The 21,345-nt window shown below is 41.9% G+C and overlaps 3 protein-coding genes across 3 annotated transcripts; all 3 read left to right on the top strand.

Annotated features, from left to right (window-relative positions):
• The first annotated feature begins 107 nt into the window (after positions 1-107).
• Positions 108-3,273, top strand: LOC149738558 (uncharacterized). Its single transcript, XM_089874139.1, has 2 exons — positions 108-1,143; positions 1,275-3,273. Exons 1-2 carry the CDS (start codon positions 954-956, stop codon positions 2,834-2,836), a joined length of 1,752 nt encoding a protein of 583 aa, XP_089730265.1. The 5' UTR covers positions 108-953; the 3' UTR covers positions 2,837-3,273.
• A 3,132-nt stretch (positions 3,274-6,405) lies between these two features.
• On the top strand, positions 6,406-10,937 carry LOC149738557 (ephrin-A5-like). Its single transcript, XM_089874166.1, has 6 exons — positions 6,406-6,755; positions 8,893-9,053; positions 9,137-9,265; positions 9,458-9,541; positions 9,947-10,470; positions 10,655-10,937. The coding sequence occupies exons 1-5, from the start codon at positions 6,646-6,648 to the stop codon at positions 10,297-10,299; spliced, it is 837 nt and encodes a 278-aa protein (XP_089730292.1). The 5' UTR covers positions 6,406-6,645; the 3' UTR covers positions 10,300-10,470; positions 10,655-10,937.
• A 1,153-nt stretch (positions 10,938-12,090) lies between these two features.
• On the top strand, positions 12,091-20,542 carry LOC149738556 (ephrin-A3-like). Its single transcript, XM_089874174.1, has 5 exons — positions 12,091-12,987; positions 17,813-17,979; positions 18,998-19,126; positions 19,500-19,580; positions 19,657-20,542. The coding sequence occupies exons 1-5, from the start codon at positions 12,881-12,883 to the stop codon at positions 19,965-19,967; spliced, it is 795 nt and encodes a 264-aa protein (XP_089730300.1). The 5' UTR covers positions 12,091-12,880; the 3' UTR covers positions 19,968-20,542.
• The last annotated feature ends 803 nt before the right edge of the window (positions 20,543-21,345 follow it).

Raw genomic sequence — 21,345 nt, 5'->3', positions numbered from 1 at the left:
AACAAAAGTCAGTGAACTGTCCGTTTAAAGTGGGTATGTTGTTAATGTGTATTGGCTTCAAATGTTGGACTCAGCGTGCTTTATTCCCAACTGTGCACGACACGCCATTGGATTCAAAATTACTACTTGCGTCATAGGCGTGAGTCATATTTAATTGCGATTCTGCTCAGGGCGTAGACATTACCCTTCGTAATTAAAGTCGTAACTGTTTCGCACTGCAGGGCAACTCTTGAAAATTTTATTCGTGTTGTATTATTGTTAATAGGCGCACAGTCATGTTGCGTAAGATTTTTCCAATTGTAGCGCGTGAGAGAATTCCAAATACCAATATAACAGCCGAATCTGTATTTAGATTTTAGAAGTCTCTTGGTTTAGTCGTAGACGATTCGCTGAGTACCCTACAATGCCATGCGCATAGCGGTTCATAACGATTGCTTTTGTTTGGCATTGTCCTGTGCTGCTACTGCTATAGCACCGGATATCAGTTGTCGTTTAATTTATTCGCGTGTGTGTGTGCCTGCTCGACCATATGCTAAAGGAAGTGGCATTGTACTGTTTACTATAAGGATAGAGTGGCGAGTAGCGGTACAGCGTAGTATCTTTACTCAGCGAATATTAACTGTATATTTGGTAAGAACAGATAGCGACTGCTGTTGCTTATTTAACGACAGTTGAAGTAGCTTTGTTGTTACTGCAGTACAGCGAGGTGTAAGTAGCACAGTGTACAAGGTGTTCGTACCTGGCACGTGAGAATAAGGGCAGCTGCGTACCTTTTTCGTTTGCAGTTCGTTGTACTGCGGTTTTAAGCCCAGGAGTACAGTTACAGCGGTACAGTTCTTTTTTCGTTGGTTCTAATCAATACTTAATAATTATGTCCACCAGGCAAGCAGTAGCACAAATGTATAAGCTGACCGCGGTAGCTGTAGCTCACGTTGATCGACCGGTGCGTCAAAATGCTTCAACAAAGGTTTGCCACTGCTGTGAATAAGCCATCGCTAGCCAAGCGACTTGATGATATGAAAGAACAAACCAGATACATGAAAAACTGTCGGAGTGCGCTTGGTTCTGCCTTGGATGAAGTGCAAGCGTTAAAAGGTGAACTACGGCGTCATAAATCCGATACAATGGGGGCCAATGTGTTTGGTAAGTTTACTTTTGTGTTTTGCCATAGGTTATATTGTAGTGGAAATTACGGAAAGCGTACCAGTTGTAGAAATTGTATATAAGCGAGGCTACGCATGTTAAATATTAACTACAACTTTTATGCCACGCAGATTCGCCGATGATGCCCTTAAGCGAAAAGAACTCACACTTAGTCGTTGAAATATCATGTGCGACTCACACGGCCGCAACGAAGCTTGATCGTATAAAGACAAGCATGTCAAAAAAGAACAAACTCTGTTCGAATCTGGCAGCACAGCTTCGTGTGTTTGCCAAAGCCCTCGTGCAAAGAGACAAGAAACTAGCAGAAAAAATCGAGCTGAACAAGGAACTGAGTTTAAAGGTTCGCCATCTTGAAACATCGCTAAGAAAGTCGAACTCCGAACTTCGGACCTACAAAGCACGACTTGCTGACTCACAGAGAGGGCTGTTGTCGAGGGACCGTGAGATAATCAAAAGGGGTCGAGAGATTTCAAATTTAGATCGTGATGTGTGGAGTTTAACCAGGAGACTGCAGCAGGTCGAATCACATCTTGATCAATCGAAACAGTCCAATGGACTTTGTGGTCGTTGTGAGAACCAATTGAAATTAGAACCAAATGCAGATGCAGTCGGAACCAACCGGGATAAACACGGTTTCAATCTTCCCATTTCCAACCAACCGTGGGTTAGCACACACAAACCCCATAATTACCCACCGCCAGTATCGCACGGCCAACGCTACCACCATAGCAAAAGGAGTCCACGAAAACCGTGGCAGTTACTTTCTCCTATTTGCGAGGAGGAAAATCCCCGCAATGACGAACACGCGACTGACTGTGACGTCACTGGGCAAGTAAAACCGGACAGTGCGTTGTTTACAACTGACGCGGTTCGGTCTTCGTCGAGCTGTAATAAAGTGAACTATAGACAAGAAAACAAACCGCCAACAAGCATTACAACCACCGGAACCATAGAAAGCCAACAGAGCACGACAACAAATCGATTTGATGAGACAAACGTAACTGTCGCAAAATGTACGTTTCCTTATTTGGTGGTGGACCAAAACAAAACACAACAGAAAACACCAAACGACGCTCAACCCTCAACACGCAGTCAACCGTATCTGATAATTTCGACTCAACAAAACTTGAACAATACTTTAAGTTCCGTGACACGGGGTGACGATATACCAAAACATGTGACTACTCTGCAGAATGTCCCGTGCTCTACATCATACCAAAATACCCAAAGTGAAAATCCTGCATCTGACCAAACATTTCCCTTACAACCGCGGCAACTACCATGTACCCCCCAGCAGCCTCGAACCCCTTCACCCACTCCTAGCAGCGTGACAACAGAGGATAATTCTGATCCCGGTACCCCAAGCTGCTCCTCCGACTCTGGTACTCCTCGAGTGACGAAATCAAAAACTTCGCGTCCGAGGAGCAGGCGCGCCACCAGCCGGTCACGAAAATACGTTCATTTTCGCGGTCATCGGATCGACGTGACGTCATTTTCGATGCAGGAGTTTCGCGAAATTATGTGGTCGACATGCGCAGATGACAATTCGGCAGACGAGTTTTTGAACTTCCTCTCATCGGAGGCTGGTCGGTTGAATCTTGACCCAGTTATGTGCAACAAACATACTCTGGGTCAACCCGCGGACTGGTTAAGCTTGAAAGGTTGTTACTAAGCGACCTGTGGTGAAATGAAATTTGTATTCCCTTTATAAATGAAAATGCAGAAATGAACGAATGTTTTATTCTTAAGCGACTTTTAAATTAGAGACTTATGAAATACCCAGTATATTACGGTGGGGAAAGATGGGACAAGTTTTTATTATTATTTCTCGTCCCATTTTTTATGAAACAAAGAATATTTACAAAATTATATAACTGTGGTCTGACGACTCCAAAATAGGTAAGGAAATTTGCGATTTAGGTGCTAGCGGTATCCCATCGTACCCCACCCTACTATAACATTAGTATCTTCTTACATTTTAGTGCTTTTAATTTTTTTAATCAAGCACTGTTGCATTTTTTAAAAATTACGTTTGTATCCACATTAGCGTTGCCGTACTTGTATTGGTGCAATGTAAATTGGTTGTTGCAATCAACTGAAAACAAATAATTGTGTTCGTTTTATTGACCGCTAGCTGGCGGTAGAGTGCTTGATTGTCATCATTTAAGAAAGAAACATTTAATTAAAGTAATTGTCGCTAAGTGACGCTATGGTACCGCACAATTATAAATCAAGCGTTTACAAAAACATATAAGATAATTTTGTATGCCCTGATTTATTGTGTACACTAATTTATTTATTTGAATCAGTTGGTATAAAACAGTTGAAGTTTAATCAAGTCGAAAGTTTAACAGCATTTATAATGAAACCAAACGCACGTATATCTATTCTTATTAATGAATTGTACACAGATGTAATTGCTTAAACAATTAGGTCATATATACAAAAAGGTACGTACATTTAACCCTAGACTATACATAAGAGTTAGACATTTAACCAATTTCGACCTATTTAGGCTGTGCTAGATAGGCACACCCTGTTTAACTGTTAAAACTTAGATCCTAATTGCCACTAAATTAAATATCATGACCGACGTATATGCAAACAAAATATCCAACCACCTAAAACCTCACGAGCCTATCAGGCTTACATATCTCCGAACAATTTTGGTCGAATTTCGTTGTCGCTTATCGTGCAGTTTTATCAGCAATTACCACGTCGCCCAGATACTAGCTATTCGCTATCTTGTGTCGCCCGTGAGACGCATGCAATTCTTCGAGTGCGTGACTGCAGTTACACGCCAACGAATTAAGGTTTCATTTTGTTTCTATAAGCAGTAAACTACTTTACGATTTATTGTTCAATGTGTTTGGCGGCGCCCATTGAACTGCACACGTCGCCGTATGGGATCTTGTGCGTAATTGGGTTCAATCTTGGAGGCAAAGATTTTTTAGATAGTTTTCCGCGTTGTTAATTTTTAGCACCGCTGCCAAAATTGATTTGTCACCATTAAGGCCACGAAAGGGGGCAACTAATTCGTAGAATAAACACAATTCCCTGAAAACCGCCATTGTATATTTTACAATGGGAGCAAGCAAATGTAGAGGTGAGAAACAAAACGCTCTGTTTGGCAAAGTTACCTTTATGCTTAAATGTCATCTCAGACCACTCTAGACATCGATACACACTTCCCCGACCATAACATCTAAAATCGATGCAAATTCAAACCAGGACACTGTTACGACCTTTCACTTTGACAAGTGACGTTTTGCGGTTTAGCTCTCACGGCAACCATTGCTGGTCCGTATTCAGAACTGTAATAAACACGGTTAGTGTGAATGATCGTGTCGCCGATAAAAGATCTTTATAATAATTTGAATACACCGGAACAAAAGGGTCGTTCGTTGGCCTTTATAACTGTTAAGCCGGGTCGAGTTTCAATGTGACATTTCGAAAAACATCATATCAGGGAATCAACAAAACACTAATAGCTGCAAATAAGCACAGCTTCGATTTGGATAGTTGTAATTGGTATGTTTCGAAATCACTTTTACCTTTTTAAAATGAGAACTTGCAATGTTTGCTTATTTTAATGCGTCGTTAGGTGCCTAAAAGGTAATTCTCTATAATGAATGCGAAATCCATAAAATATGAGACAGACGAAAAACCAATGCAGGCCAAAGTGTAAATATATTACAGACGCCAGTGCATTATTTTTATAACTTGCACGCAACGAATTTCGTCGCCAGCTGAATCACGTGTTATTATGACAACTGACTGCAGTCGTGAGTTAATTGGTGATAAGGCGACAAGGTTCGAATCTGACTCGCGCATGCAAAATATGTTACCTCGATAATATTGAACCGTTTTCCAATAATTAGATTCGGCAAAAAATTATGGTTTACGCTACAATTTACCAGTACGTGGCGCTATAAAGGAGAAAAAACTAGTTTCAAAAGTTTCGTTTAATTATTGATTATTTAAAAATATGATCATAAGCGTGAAATCTTTATTAAAATAAAACTCACGCCAAAGGCTGAATAATTGAATGTTTAAATATCCATAGCGGAAAACAGATCTATCTTGTGCTTTCGCATAATAATTGGCCAAGTTTCTGCCGAGCCGCAATACGCAACGAAATTGAAGTCTTGCTCCTTGGAAGGTCGTCACCGAAAACAAAACAAACCGGGATATGAAAAAGTACCATCATAGAAATAGAAAGAGTTGCGTAAATCGACCATTGTTAACCCCGGGTAGTTATACTGGATCAATACAAGCTGAACACAGAGGCCTCCTTTGTATCTCGCATCCGTTGTGTACAATTCCCGTTTGAGATCAATTTGGCCGTGATTTGGCGTTCGGGAAGTAACGAATCCAAAACGAATTGAAGGAAGGCTCAGCGAGAAAAGCGTCTAAGTGAGACCACTATTCGAATGAATTGATCCTTTGCTTAAAGTTTACTTCGCCGAATTCGTTCTTGTTTTAATTAAACTTTCACTTCCAAATAAGTCCTCGACTTCGCTAACGACCAAGTGCACCTGGATTGTAGGCAAGGTATTATAACAGACGGCCCATTTAATATTTTGTGTTATGGTGACAGCTTGTCGTAGCATGTTTGGTGGCTGAGTGTGAGTCAATTTGACCAAGAATTGAGTCAATGGCTGGACAAATACTGTCTCGGTTTGCCGAGTGGAAATCTTCACGATTCGGCAAAATCGCTTCGGTAATAAATCATCTTGATAGGTTGCGAATTATATCGTAGCTCGAAGCTGCTTGTTTGCAGAAATAAGATTAATTTCTGACGTCAGGCGATCATGAACGCTACCACATTAGCAATAAGAAGTGTTCCTTATAAGGTGTAATTTATCATATTTAATACACTAGAACCAATGCCAGACAAGTCCGTTTGTTTGAGCCCAAAGTCGTTGACATTGATGTATTGGGACTTAATGTATTGAAATCGTTCAGGTTTGGGTACAGTAAGCAATGTTTAACTTTCGTCGCTGCAATTGCAATATTGCACACGGACACAATACCGTTATCACCAATACTCTGCAAATCGTGGGCGCCAAGCTAATAAGCAGATAAGGGACGAGTGCGAGCATAAATATTATGATAAGCTGGACTCTCGATTGGTCAGACGAGAGATAGCGACCAGCGACCGAAAAAAAAGAGAAGAAGTCCGTAATTTGTATGGCTTTATAGCGGTCGACTCTCTACCGCAAATCAGTGTATCTCGGTTCGCAGAGTAAGCAGCTTATAGTTTCGTGAGACCGAATTCAACGCAGTTCGATTAAATAAGTTGATAGCGTCTAATCGTTTGTATTTTTATAATACCACAAGTCAGTAAGAATAAATGTCAACCAGTTTGATTTTTAGAAGTAAAGGCTTATAGTATTTCAGTTTTTTAAATATGTGTTTCATTTTCAGATCCTAAAAATAGTATAAAATTGAAAGCATAGTTTTATATTAAAACGAACAATGGCTTCTCAATTTACCTACTACCTGTTTACTTTGTGTCTCATTTGCGTTAACTCGCAAGCAACCGTGGATCGTCACGTCTTGTACTGGAATTCTGTCATGACGCCAGGGTAAGTTTTCAAAACCGATATGTTTACCAACGTAAATTATCTCGCTAATTCTATCCATGCGAAACGTAATCTGAGCCTCGTGAAATTTTTTTGCTTGTTTTGGAACCGAAATCGTGGGCCGAGGTTTGTGGGATTTCTGTAATCTCCGAGAACTGATTCATATACAGTAGTCCATAAGAGGATATAGTGACTGCACAGCGTGGCGATTTAAAATCCAAAGCTTAAAACGATACTCCCTTTACTTGCATTCGAATGGGTAATATTGCTCTCGTAGCATTACAGCGTATATAGCCCCGACCTTGTAATCAGTTTGGACGGCACAACTATGTCGGACCGAAATCGTGATACGCTGCGTAATCTCGCTGAAAATCGTGACGGTAAACATCATGTTGAGGACGAAGTGCGTCCGCTTCTCTCGTCAATACTTAAATAATTTGCTCGCTAAGATCGACATGACCTAAACGCTGCAAGGAGTTTACGGGGTAAAGCGCCACGATTTTACTACGCAGTTAAAGTTAGAGAAACGGATATCGTGAAAGTCGTAGGTGGAGACGGCGCGACTACAACGTTCTGTTGTGTCACGTGAGGTACTCTCTCATCAACCACAAATCGGCCGGTTTCCGGGCAACAAGATTGAATGAATTTAATTCCTCTACCGTGTGTTGTTGTCGACTCTGTCGCTCCTCCGGTTCCCAGGCTATAACGTATGTACTGCCAACGGGATACTTCTCGTAGGACCGGGAAATGACGTAGGTCCGGCCTTGAATGTCGCTTGCTTTGGGTGGGCTCGTTTCGCTGCGGGTCGCAAGAACGTGAAAGAAGTTAATAGGCTTTGTTTCGTTAAACACACTCGTTAATTTAATACCCGAGTTAATAAGCTTGATTCGCAGCCGAGACAATGCGCTGGTTTACACAAAACGTGTAAGAAAACAAAGCATTAAGTCCATCAGGTACGAGGCCGCTCTTTAAAACCTGAATTTATAATTGCAAGCTCGAATCAAAGCAACCTGTGCGGCGTGTGCACTGAAGTCATTGTCCAAATAATTACAAGGGACAACAATAAGTGCCAAGGCCGATTACGAACACACGTCTGACCGACTTCGAAACTGCCGCCCGTACAATGCACTTGTCTGTAGAGACAAGTTCCAATTTGCAGCGACTTGTAAAGGAGGACCGTCGTGGATTGCAGGTTCGATCGTCAGACACACGTCGCCCATTGTCCCCGTTTTACCAAAACCGTGCCGGCTGCAACCTTACAGCCCACCAGAAACCAATTGCCGATGTATTATTAGCTATCGGTTACTTTTGCTATGACTCAACGTAAATAAGATAACGCCGCTCGTTGTAGATTCGCACGGCCTACTCGCCCACATCGGTCCTCGTGTTTGCTTTAGTTGAGGTCCCTCGTAGTGGGGTCATATGTTAGAGCTTTCTATGCCGTAAGTCCAAATATTGACTCTGCACTATTCAACGTTGCTTTGCGCCGTACAAACAACTCGCGATAATGTTGTACCGCGAGCACGGCCCAGCTAAGTCCGCGTCTTGTGATGTTAAGTGACTTTATCCAAAACCATTATAAATTGCAAGTCGAGTTGCTATCGCCCAAAATCGCGATATTGTTAAGTAACGATCGAACTGCGACAAAAACTAAGTTCCCCGCGGTGTGATTCAGTCGATGGATGAGTAATCAATCATGCCAAGTCAACTGGGAACAATTATCCAATATGCGGGATGGAAAATCGAACTTAAACTGTGCCTCATTTCCACTGTTGGCTGGTGGGGAAGCCCCGTTTCCTCGCGACAGTTTGCTGAGCGACCGATTAGGTTACTGGGCGTATGGGAATTAAAGAAGGCTATATTACAACAGTGCCTCTGTTTCCCGAGAGGAGCACAACCTATTCCTGGCTGTGGCAACGATTGAGCAGATCTAGCCTGACGCTCCATTTACTACTTCGCATTTGTCATTTGCGGCAATTAAATGAATAATTTAAGGACGTAGATCGCAACGTCATCAAACAACCACCTTCCGCCCAATTTAACTCGACATCGGAGCGCGCTAATTTCCACCTAGCATTATTATTTCTTTCGGGGTTTTAACATTCTGATTTAGTATGTAACAATCACTTTTAAATTGCAGACTAAAAAAGAACGATTACGTCATGCAAGTTAAGATGGGTCAATTCATGGACATCCTCTGTCCTCAACGAAGCTTGATGGGTATTACGGGACCGAAAGAACCGACCACCTTCGATCTTTACAATGTAACCGAAGATAATTACCAACAATGCAACACTGGGGGTAAGTTATATATTTGAAATTGGAAAATTGACATGTGTGGTCGATTCTAGACGATTTGGTTTTAATTTCATTTTTTACTTTAGGCCACAAGAACTTCATTTTCGCTTGCGACCGACCGGAACGTGAAAATAAGCTCACCATCAAGTTCCAGACCATCAGTCCCTCGCCTCTCGGATTTCGTTTCCAGTATTGCTCCGAATATTACTTTGTCGGTAAGTCGTCTCGTCTCAGCCCACGCATAATCAACACGGTTGGTTAAATTATTCATTGTTTCAAATATAATCACGCTTGCCTAAGCGCTGGAGGCAACAGTCTTATGATTCATCGTCATTTTGTAATTGCATGAAAATTACTTCACTCAACCCACACCGTGCCATTAAATAACATTATAATGTCGTTTACAGCTATACCACGCAACGGAAGAAGAGGCAAACAGAGCGGCTGCCACAAGCAATCGACCAGACTCCGTATCTCGGTTGGATGTCACGGTAAGTTCACTTTCTCCAAACCCCAACTGCGTGCAATCAATGTCTAATTTGTGAAGCGTGTTCTGGATTGGAAGATTACCAGTTGCGGCTCGTTCCGTCGAAAATTCAGACAAAAACATCTGGTTTTGGGCGCTGCCGCGCTATTAATACGCTGTATAACATAGGCTGATTATAAGATGTCGTCGCCCGAGCGACTCGCACCTTTCACCAGATAAAAAATAGCCACTTCGTTTGATACCATGTAGTCGAAAATTCATAACCTGTAATTTAGCCAACCTGGTCGACCGTCTTGTTGAAAAGCTGGCGTTTGACCAGATGACACTTTAAGCCTCTTGTTATGAATTCAGCTATGAATTATTAATTGCTACAGCTAGAAAATAACATGTCTTTCCTTACTTTCTGCAGAAACAACAACAACGACTACTACCACTACTACTACGACTACTACCACCACTACTACAACTACCACAACCCCCAAACCGACAACTTCCACTGCAAACCCTGATTATGAGTTCATCAAAAAACTTCTTGCGAGCACCAAGGACACCCAATCCAGCAGAGACGAAACTTTCGTCCCAAAACTCAAATCACTCTTGATCAAATCTTCTGAAAAGAATTCTCCAGTGGTATTGGCATCGAGTTTGGACCAAACATCAGACAACAAGGGGAACGCGGCGCCTTCTCACACCTCTGTGTTCAGCACCACGTTGCTGGTCATGCTTACATCGTGGGTGCTTCGGTCTTTATTGCTTGTTTAGCACGACTCGACCAAATATGGACAAATCACAAGGGCATGAGTCAGAGTGACCTGCTCGCCGCGAGCGCCACGCAAGGCGCTAGAGAGTGTTCGTTTTATTTCTTCCCGCCATTTATTCGTCATTTTCGTTCCAACAATCAAGGTTCGTCAGGGAAACGTCATATCTTTATCGGTAAGAAACCATCAAAGTTTTTTATATTTGCATCTATAACAGTCTAAAATCAGGTCTAGCTGTCTGGATAGGCTTAAGATTTTTCTAAACCGTTTCTAGTTTAAATCACTTACTAAAATGGTTTATTTTTATTACCTTAATTTTAATTCAGCTTTTCAATTCTAACTTTTCGCTTTTTTTACAGAACTTTGTCAGAACTATCGGAACGCCATATCGCTGCGTTGTTTTCCTGTACAACACTTTTACGGCTTGTTCAAGGAAAATTCACGAACGCTGGACTGCTTTTACCACAAGCAGCACATTTTCTGAACCGACATGCAGTCAGATAAAGAGCTTTAACTTTGACTGTTTGCCACGACACACTGTATTGTGCAATTGTTTTTACCTCACTGTGTAATATCGTGTTTACTATCGCTGTTTTTTACTCAAAATCGCAAACCTGTTGAAAATAAAACCAAAACAATTAACTCTGACACTTTAATTTAGTCTTTATACAATTTGAAGCACGAGGAGAAATACAAACGGATGTCACAAGGAGATAAAATAACTTCCGCTCTTGTTTTCTCAAGTGAACCAAAATAAATATTTGTTTTGCAACTTGATTACTAATCAGTCCATTAACGAAAAACAACTTTGGATTACATTTTCACGCCTCGTCTGGTTTTTGCTTTAGTTGCAGTTTATACCAACAGATCTAATTTTCTTACATTAATGTGAAGTCGTACAACTTACAGTTTGCGGAACAAATGCTTTACAGTATTATGTCGGCCGTGTATACGATCTTCGTTTTTCAAGGAAGCCAGGTGCATATCGACAAATATGGTGTTTTTTTAAGTTCAATGCTCATGTGCAGGTCAGATAAAATCTTCAAACATTGCTTGTCAAACTATGTAGTGTCAAAAAATGTAGTCTTTTTAATTTTCACACCGAGTTATGTTACAAACGCAGTATGTATGAGTTGTACTTATATAGAAACGGAATGCAAGATTGCGGTCAAAACAGTGGCAGATAAGGTGTTGGCTTATTGATTGGAAGGCAATGTTTTGTTGACGTAGGTGAGCTTGTTAAGGCAAAAAACAAGATCAATATCTTATTTAGAGATTCTTCTGCGAATCCCAATTTCTGAAGTCAAATATTTGTTTTTGCAAATTTCAGCGAAAGTGCGAAATTTGAGAATCATATGACTGTAATGAGTATTGAGTGAGTTGCGCTGTTTTCTTTTCGCTTACCGGCTTGTGCGGAATGCAGCGAAGTAAAGACAAATGATCTAAAAACAGAGTTTCTGCCAAAAATTACGCCGATGTAGCGGTGATTTAATGAGTTTAAACGACCTACAGTTTTACTTTCGAAGAAGCAGCAACAAGAAAAACAGTTTTAGCGAATTAAAAAAATGAAAACAGCTTTAGCTAAAACTAATATACTGTATCGTGTGAAAGCGGAACGATTATTCTGTTTAGGAAATTTTACATTTCCAGCGTTTCTCTCGTATTTTCAAAAGTAGCCTTTTTTTGCCTTGCCTTGTTCGAAGAAGCGCTGTCGCCTTTTTCTTCTCGCCGTGTAAGCGATTTACTATTCGCAGCAGAAGCAATTGGACAGTGATTGTGGTACTTGTAATTAAAGCTGCAATGCGCTGTAGTGTTTATGAAAAGAAGGAGCGTAATACACAGGTATAAGACACGTGCGAATGCTACAATAATAACAGGTTAGCCAGTGTCAGTGGTAGACTAATGTTGTGCACTGCGAACACGTATGAAGTTAGCAGCAATGCGCAAGGTTACTACGGCACAATGTAGGCCGCTGCTTAATGGTGTTTACTGTCCATAAACAAGCGTAGTTTGCTCAGTACAGCTCAGCCAATTTGTTTATTTCAAGGCGGCAATGCTGCTAAAGTGAAAGAAGCAAAAGGCCAGTTGGGTGCGAAGTAAAATATTGAATATCCGTAGGAAATGGTCTGGTAGAAGGAACATATAGCCGTTCGTCTTATGTTTACTTAAACACAAGTACAGTGCTGCTCGGTGCACTTCGAGCACCTTTTTACCGCCGCCTTGGAGACGCTTTGTCTATAAAGGGAGACGTTTGTTTACAATAGCTTGGTAGTATAATATGTGAACAAGTGCACAAGCAAACGTGACACAGAGCAGACCTTCAAGTTTGTGGTAGCAGAGTGACGTGTTCATATAACTGAGGAGTAAGTCTTTCAGCACTGTAATCATTTGCCGTTATTTGTAGCTCAACTGTTTAGGGTTAGCTTACTACAGGCAACTAGAAACTTTTGCCAGAATTTTGACTTACCAAGCCTGCCGCCAGCGCCTTCTCTGAAGAATTTGCACTCGGGATTGCAATTATTATTAGCGTGTGCCTGCGCCCATAGCTGCAAACCAACATTTAAAACCCGTTTGAAACTTACACCATGATCCGCTCACTGGCAATTTGCTTCAGTTTGCTGTTGTTTCAAGGTGAAGGAAATGCCAAGAGACGTCACCACGTTATCTACTGGAACACAGTAATGAACCCAGGGTGAGTAGCATTAACATTCTTTGCTAGAGAAAAATGCCAAACTCAATTATGTACGTCGGCAACATCCGCTTGCCTCTTGTGCGGTTAAGTGTGTACAAATATGCAATGTCATTTAGGTGTTAGAGTCGCGATAAAATAGGTTATTAATACATGTAGTATTTGTTATATTCTGCGTTTACAATCGAAGTACAGTATGCCAGCAAACAGAGCACAATGACCGAGTGTGTATTTCTTCATTTGCATGTAAATATTATGCTGACTCGTTGTCGAATTGTTGTTTATTCTAACGATAATGGAACGATTCAAGCTTTCGACTTCGGTTTATCGTCCGGGTTGTCCGAAAGAGATTAGCAACCGATTTGCTGCAATGACGGACGTGTCAAATCGCGGATAAGGAAAACAATGCGACAATTAATCGAAAACAAACGAGGCATTTGAACAAAGCGTTCGAAATGGTCGCCATCTCAGCTTGAGCTTACACGCAAAAGGAATTACTCTGCGCTGGAGCTTTCGGCCTGAGAAAGTGTGAGCTCGCTTTGTGACTTGAAGATCACGTGACTCAAACAATAGGTCGTTTAGTAAGCTTCAGATTACAACAGGGAATCCATTTTACTGTACATGAAGAAAGAGTGCATTTACCACTTTAACCTGTGTCTCTACTGTAACAGATTGGCAAAACACAAACGATTAGACGCGATACGGTGTTACTTTAAAATGGAAATCAATTTAACACGCATCGCCCAATTCCCTATGAAGGTAAAATTCCAGTTGGTCCTCTTCCGGTTCAACATGTCACATCATGACGTGTATTGCTGTCACACGCGATCGAAATATCGACGTTTATTTCTTAGACAGACGACCACCCGTCTCGTATTACTCGATATCCGGAGAATTGGCCGTGATGTCCTAATTTGTCCCGACTCAATTGGGGTTAACTAACGTCACTCCCAGCACCGAGATCGACCATAAATTACGTGTAATCCATTGTCCTATTGTTTCTGACCGGTAGATTTTATTTGTCTATCATTCTGCTGTGTCTGAGGCGGTGAGGGATGGGTTGTACTATAGGGACTTAACGTCAGTGTCGTCTATGTCTTCCCCGTGTTTCATTTCCGTTATATCGGTCGCTTGAGTCTGAGTATTCCCACTTTCTTGCCCTTACTAATTAACTTTACCAGCTAAGGGAATTTCTCCCCGAATTTTTAGGCGCGGGGGTTAATAAGGTTTTACGCGTATATACTGAGATGGGAAAAATGGCAACCCGCTTACTGCTTGGCCGTTTACTCGCCATAGAAGCATTGTACACAAACCGACCAGCTGTTAATTACTGGAAACCGTCTGTAAGTTTAGCATAGAAGATTACGAACTGTTTTAATAGGGAAACGCCTGTTTGGCCTTGGCACTCACTCAACCAGCCTAGGAAAAGCGCATGAGATAACCTTAATAGATAACTTTAATAGCTTCATACACATTTAATGTAAATAGACTCATTGGCGCATGCGCAGGATAATAATTAAGTCATATTATGGCGGAGATGATTAAAGAGGTGTGTTCAACGCATCGAAACCGAACCCTCTAAAAAAATTCGCAGATCGTTGCCCCATGGGGAGCAATTTACACCACAACTATCAACAACCGCTGACAGTTACATAAAATAATGTCTTTAAATCGACTAGTAAAGTGTAAATCTACTGCGCTTCTGGTTGAACATTAACAGAAGTAGACCCCATGGCGCTCTATGTTTTGTTGTTTAAAGCAGACGTTTGTAAACCGCAGTTGCTCAGCCAAGACGCTCGGCAATAACTAAAAGCGGGACTCTTCAACTTGCGGTGGTAAGGTCCGCTCCGATCTTATATCGCACTTGCGGTATAGGTTGCTTTATATCGGACAAGCCATCGACCAATAGCGAAGGCCCAGGGCGACACTTGAGCAAACACACCAAGTTAAAGGAGCAAACGTCGCTTTCCAGACGTTTTCCGCTTTCATTGCCGACACATGCAGAAGTCAATTTACATGTCGGTTGTAAAATTTCGCATTCGCCAATATGTACTATAGCCGCTAGAGCGTTTGGAATCGTATTCGCCCGAAAAAAGTTGCAAAAATGGTGCTTATTTTATTGTTTATGTAAAAAAAATATAAAACTGAGGCGAAGAGAAATATAGGTGTTTACTGTTTAGTGTTCCGCCTGCGCACCGCTGCGCCATTAACCGCAGAACTACGACCACCTCGCCACACAACAATCTTCATCGCTTTTCACATGGTGTACATCACGTATTCGTCCCAGTTCGTCAAGTTCAAATGTCGAAACTTATTTAAACGATCGGTCGCGTGTAAATAAAGCAGGCAGTGTATATACGATGTATCCCACTCAGGTGCTGCCTCAACGACTGTAACCAACCCGTGACGACACATGGCGTTTAATTTGATATGTGCTGGGTTTGCATGTTGGTTTACTGAAGGAGTGGCCAAATCTACAAAACTTCACAGATTCTAGTCTTTCCTTAAATTACCCACGCTATGCCCACAAGCTGCTTCGCCCCATAGAGCCCGCATTTTGAAGGAATATGGATTACCTCAGACCACACTAGCACTTGGCCGCAAAACACTCCGACCATATTCAGCCCGCGCCCCACCTGCAGCTGCCTCCGCTACTTCGCAAATGTGTTGGAATATTCATGTTGAGTTATGTGTCTTGGTACGCTACCTTAACGTAGTGTTGCATTCTTTGAATGTTAAGAATATATGGAATTTGTAGTCATCTGTACAAATTACCGACCGCGGTTGAGCGACCATTGAACAGAATGCCGCTGACTCACCACTGCACGCTATTGATTTGTATAAACAACAAACAAATGGCAAACGCGGCGGTGGACAATTATATAGGACAGTTACGACCAATGTAATATTACCCGCGCCCCAAAATAGAGCAAAATCGCATGACAGAATGCGCTGAATTCTTGGCGACTAAGCTCATGCGTACGATGAAACTTTTAGAGTTTTGTGATTATTACTGTAGTGTAAAGTCTTTGGTTTATCTATCAGTACACTGCACAAGGTTGTTGGTTTTTATCGACACGGGCGTGACATGACGATTTAAAGGCGCGTCGTGTTGGAAGAAATTAAACGGGCGTGATCCAGCTTGAGCCTTTGCAGTTGTCTGGTCACGCTTTTGCCAGATACTTGTGCCACGTTCAAAATTTGCAATACCTTTGTATAGCCTGCTTTTGAATTCCAAATGGACAGAGCTATACATCCCTTTTGAGATTCATTTCAATTCAATTACATGGTAGGGTGCAACCAAACAAACCACTTCAATAGGGAATTCTCCTCTTCGCGAGACATGTTTCTTGTCAGTGGTCTGAACCGTAAAATTCAACGCATACTGGTTCGTATTGATTTATGCGGAGTAAAAGTTCGTGCCCGGATGTTGGGGGGTGGATAAGCGGGAGCGAAATGACGTCACCAGACTGGGAGAAATGTTCACCCCAACGTATTAATCCTACGAATCAATTACAGTTGTCAAAGATACTTTTGTTCACCTTTTGTACCAAACCAGGGAGACCAACCGGTTCAGTTCATAATTAGATTATAACCCGTGGTGACTAGTGTGGACCCGTATGGAACAGGTTTCAAACCTGAGGGTGGATTTTCAGGGCACTGGTATAGGAGAAACGAAGTATATACGTTTAATTTGCTTTAATTGGTGTCGCCAATTGATTGAGTCGCTTACGTCATATCCGTACAGAGGCCCGCCCAATATACACCAATCATAAAACGATTTACCCTATCTGGCTCGTTGTTGTCAAATTAGAATTGCAAACCCGTGTTTTGCTCGCTAATGCGCCTTAATTATTGATTGAGCAAATGATAAACCCGCCAGCGAGCTAGGGAAGGGTTACTTAAGTAGCAAATTGTATTACATCGAGTTCTGGGTTGGAACGTATGTGCTTTTGCTCGGCCATTTATTCACTTTAGCGATTAGATTTTAGAGATAACGCTAATTAAGTTTACACTGAAGTGTCGTTTTATGTTTACCCAAGGCTCGGCTAACTTAGTGGACGACTTGAGATTTAACAGCCAGCAGGCGTTTTAAAGAGAAATATTCGCTATAATTCGCTTAGTCCCCACTGACCAGCACGGGAGTGTCCAGTTTTATGTCAGTTCGAACAGGATGGTGCAAGTGTTGGGCTCCCCTTTACATGGGAAACCACTTACCGCGCCTACTTTTACTTTTTACCTCTAATCTCGTGTTAGACCTCACACTGGCGAAGTGGCATATTTCTCTGACACATATCGCTCGCGAGTAGGGAAAATAAGCGAACTGATCCTTCGTCTTCGTTGTTTGAGCGGCGTTGAAAATGATTTGGCAAAGCTGGTGACGGCTTGTTTAAACTGGCGCAATGCGGTTTAGGGTAGCCGAGCATTGCAACGAACGATGTTAGGCTGATCACGAATCTTTCCGCTCGAATTTCTACCAACACGACATGGCAAATTAGGGAGTTGAACTACCGCATTCTTGCCACCGCTGTAAGCACTGGACCGTTGACTTGACGCGAACGAATCGACCGCCTTAAATTGCGAGCGACAGTTTCAAGTCGTTGTTGTACATTTGCACAAAAAGATATAAATTCGTTGCTGAATTTGGTTAGAGCCGTACAAATGTGTGCTGGTCACCGCGCTTGTTTTCGCCTCGCTCTAACGCAGAAGGTTCCGCGAAATGAGCTGATCATGCCAGATAAGGTTCCTGGCTCCGTTCTGTGGACGTCAATCTGTATTTTAGCATCGTTCGGGTAATTTACGTCTAACTCTATTTTGTTTTTGGCAGGTTGCTCTCGACCAGCGAACACACTTACCACGTGAAAATTGGCGAGTTTCTTGACATTCTATGTCCGCAGAACAGCTTGATGGGGATAACGGATGGTCTCGAAGAACCAGAGACCTTTAACCTATACAATGTAACTCAAACGGATTTCGAACAATGCAGCCATGGAGGTAAGATATATGTGTTATTGATCACACACGGGTAAACAAGGTGGAGAGTGGACAGTACAATACGTACTGCTTGTAATAACATACAGTATATTTATCCTCCGAACGCCATATTATTAGAAAATAAAAAGTTTTGTAATGAAATTGTTTTTTATTAAATTCGCGTCTGTGAACAATTGGACCATTCAAAATATTCGTTTGTTTTCGTTCCAAGTCTGATTATGTCTGGGACGAATAATTCGCCCAATCTTATGCAATCTAGTAAAACTAACACCCCAGTCGTGGTGTATGTTGTACGAAGCGAAGCAATTCGAAACTGCCGATCCTATTCGGCCAAGAATGCGAGGGAAATATGCTGATATGCCGTCACCATTTACCCTCTTTTATCTGCTCCATTGGTCGCACGAGTGGCCCACAGGTCACTTTACAAAAGCATCTTCACATTCTGGTGTTCGCGTTCGTCGTATCTCGATAATCTTAAGCTTCTTTTTCGAATGCCGTCTTTCATCCCGGGGTCTCTGTTTCGACTTTGGCGTTGGTGATATTTCACGCCATCGGGTTTTGCCATTTGCTGCTATGAGACACCTAATACAATTCGCTCATCTTTGCGAAACCCGAGTCGCAATTAACGCCTATTTACTTCTGTTCGCCCACTCTTTTGCTTGTACGTATTCACTCAACGTTATTTGTTAGATTCAAATGCTTTGAATCCATTTTGTGTCGGTGCGTAAGCTAACACCACGCTAATGGTTAGTGATAGGGGATTACGTCACCGGTAAAATAATTAACGCGGAATAAAATGGCCACCCGCCTCGCCCACAAGTGTTACTTTACTGAAGCTATTAAATCAATTATGATGTTTCCAAAATTAGTTTGAAACATTTCTTTGAAACGAAATATCAAGGTTTGCGGTGACTGCAATTTGCCACTCAAAGCTGTTCTCGCAAGTGAAACAAAATACTTTAATCTCTTTAATCCCTGTATAAAATATACAGAGAGTTTACCAATATTGCTTTTTTAGATAACAAGAACTTCATCTTCGCTTGCGACCGACCGGAACGTGAAAATAAGCTCACCATCAAGTTCCAGACCATCAGTCCCTCGCCTCTTGGATTTCGTTTCCAGTATTGCTCCGAGTATTACTTTGTGGGTAAGTTGTACTAACAGCTCAGCTGTTCTCACGACCCCGGCGATTAGTCGCCACATTAAGGAGTTGCCCAATGTCAAATGTCGACTGTACAGCGCAACTGTCCACTCCTCAGTTGTATCGCCGCACCAGCCGCATATGCGAGAGGCCGCTGCGTGAGAACAGCTTAGGCGTCTTTTCCCAGTAGAATTCACACACTGCAATTCGCGATAAACGGCGCACGTCTATTACGTTATATGAATAAAATAAACGGCAAAGGTCTGTGTTTTGTTCAATTCCCATACCGTAAAAAGTAATGCTGCTCATAAACCTATATATATATCAGCGACTCCCGAAGCTTGTGGCTCCTTTTAACGAGACTTTATGTTTATTCCAGCTGCGTCTCGTGATCCAAACAAAAGAACAAATGGCTGCAACAAAAACTCGATGCGTTTACGTATTTTTGTTGAATGCAGAGGTAAATATTCACAGTCGATGTATCTTATCTTATATTAATATCAAAATACACGTGGTTAACACTTTGTTCCCAACAGAAACCCGCCACCACAAGCACGATAAGAAAACAACAACAGCTAGTACTACCACAACCACCACACTCCCAACAACAACAATAACCAAAGTACGGACAACAACCTCCAGGAAGCCTCGCATCGTTCTACCCAACGTTGAACATTCAAACACAACCAAGTCAATACCTGACAAAAAACCCAGCGAAGACCCTGAAACTTTAAGACAAATTAAAAATCGAAGGGGAAATAATTCTTCTTCGTGTCTCTCTTTTTCTATAAATACGTTGACATTAACATTTTTTGTTTACGTCATCACGACGTGGGTGATGTCATGAATATGTGACGTCACGATTCTGAGTTAATCCCAGTCATTTGAAAGTTCACTTTTCGTTGACTTCTGTGGAAAACGAGTAAGTTTCGTACATCGCGGGAATGGCCGTCGGTTCTGGGTTGTGATTGGTCGCCGAGATCGTGGACGGACCAATCAGAAGGCGCAAGGTTCCAGTATGTTACAAGTGTTGGAAGGGTGTTGTGTTTCGGACGAGAAGAGATGTTGTTTTGATATTCCGAATGATGTTATCTTGTGTTGCTATTTAACTAGCGCTTATTTTATTTTTTTAATTTTCACTGTGATTTCACGGTTCGCTTTTTTTGTTTCCTTGTTCGTTTTCAGTTCGTATATCTTGCCTTGCCTGCAAATGTTGCGCGGCAGTTTATTTCGCTATATATTTGTTTTAGTTCCTTGTTGCTCACATCACGAAGCTTAAGCTTCAGCACCCAAACTTTCTGCCAAATCAAAGTCTTCCAATCCACCTCCACGCAACATGCCACGCCACAACTTGTTGCCGTTGATAAAATGCAATTGGCCTTTCGCCGCGGAATTGTCAAAATAAATTAACGCTCGATATCATTCACCGATCTCTTGCTGTGCCTGCATTCCTCTGGGGAATAGCGCCGCTACACGTCGCTGCCCTGGTTCAATAGAACTTCCGAGATTTCTTTTCGAAGGTTCGCCGGTCCCTGCCACCCCAAGCTGTCGGTATGCTTTGTGCAAATATTGAACAATAACGTTGGGTGAACCGTAAAAACACTCGGAAACCCACTTCTGTATAATGTTGCAACAAAGAAACGTTTAGAACTCATCGCGCACAATAAATAGATGCAATCAAAGTTTACGAGTCAGAAAACGAGCTTCGATAAGGCACTGGTTTTCCGTAGGGCTAATCAATGGTTTATTGCAATACGAGGTAAATCGAGCGACTTCGCGAAGACGTCCAGCTTTTACTTACAAGTGATTACCTCACTAAGCCGAGGTGGCGTAATTTCGAATTAAGTTGCGATTTTCGCCGAAAGCTGCTCTTCGATCACATAACCTTCGGCTCCGGTTGGTCTGTATGTGTTTACATATCACGAGTGATGCATTATAACATTTGACCAGTGAAAATGACCGGAGTGCAAACATGGTCTACCTTGAACAGTTTAACTCGGCAAGTGCTAAGGTTTTGTGACCTTTGTTTAAAGATCACGCGGCTATTGCATGCATGTAGCTACAATGAAACAATAGCCTCATTCATGAACAACAAATAATTTACGATTTGCAAACACAGCGGGCGCGGTTAGACAGTTTATCACCTGCGAATCGAACCTACGGCTCAAGTACATTGTAAACTTTGTCGTTCGTAGTAATCAACAACCAGAGCCGGGATCGATCAA

This window comes from Ciona robusta, chromosome 3, assembly GCF_009617815.1.
Source record: "Ciona robusta chromosome 3, ASM961781v2".
Classification (NCBI taxonomy): Eukaryota; Metazoa; Chordata; class Ascidiacea; order Phlebobranchia; family Cionidae; genus Ciona; species Ciona robusta.
This window is presented reverse-complemented; position numbering and strand designations above follow the sequence as displayed.

What these genes read in the sequence shown, in the direction of transcription:
- LOC149738558 (XM_089874139.1), top strand. Translation starts at nt 954, where the DNA reads ATGCTTCAACAAAGGTTTGCCACTGCTGTGAATAAGCCATCGCTAGCC. An exon ending in AATGGGGGCCAATGTGTTTG is followed by an intron (nt 1,144 to 1,274) that starts GTAAGTTTACTT and finishes TATGCCACGCAG; the next exon opens with ATTCGCCGATGATGCCCTTA.
- LOC149738557 (XM_089874166.1), top strand. Translation starts at nt 6,646, where the DNA reads ATGGCTTCTCAATTTACCTACTACCTGTTTACTTTGTGTCTCATTTGC. An exon ending in AATTCTGTCATGACGCCAGG is followed by an intron (nt 6,756 to 8,892) that starts GTAAGTTTTCAA and finishes TTTAAATTGCAG; the next exon opens with ACTAAAAAAGAACGATTACG. An exon ending in TATCTCGGTTGGATGTCACG is followed by an intron (nt 9,542 to 9,946) that starts GTAAGTTCACTT and finishes TACTTTCTGCAG; the next exon opens with AAACAACAACAACGACTACT.
- LOC149738556 (XM_089874174.1), top strand. Translation starts at nt 12,881, where the DNA reads ATGATCCGCTCACTGGCAATTTGCTTCAGTTTGCTGTTGTTTCAAGGT. An exon ending in AACACAGTAATGAACCCAGG is followed by an intron (nt 12,988 to 17,812) that starts GTGAGTAGCATT and finishes TGTTTTTGGCAG; the next exon opens with GTTGCTCTCGACCAGCGAAC. An exon ending in TATTTTTGTTGAATGCAGAG is followed by an intron (nt 19,581 to 19,656) that starts GTAAATATTCAC and finishes TGTTCCCAACAG; the next exon opens with AAACCCGCCACCACAAGCAC.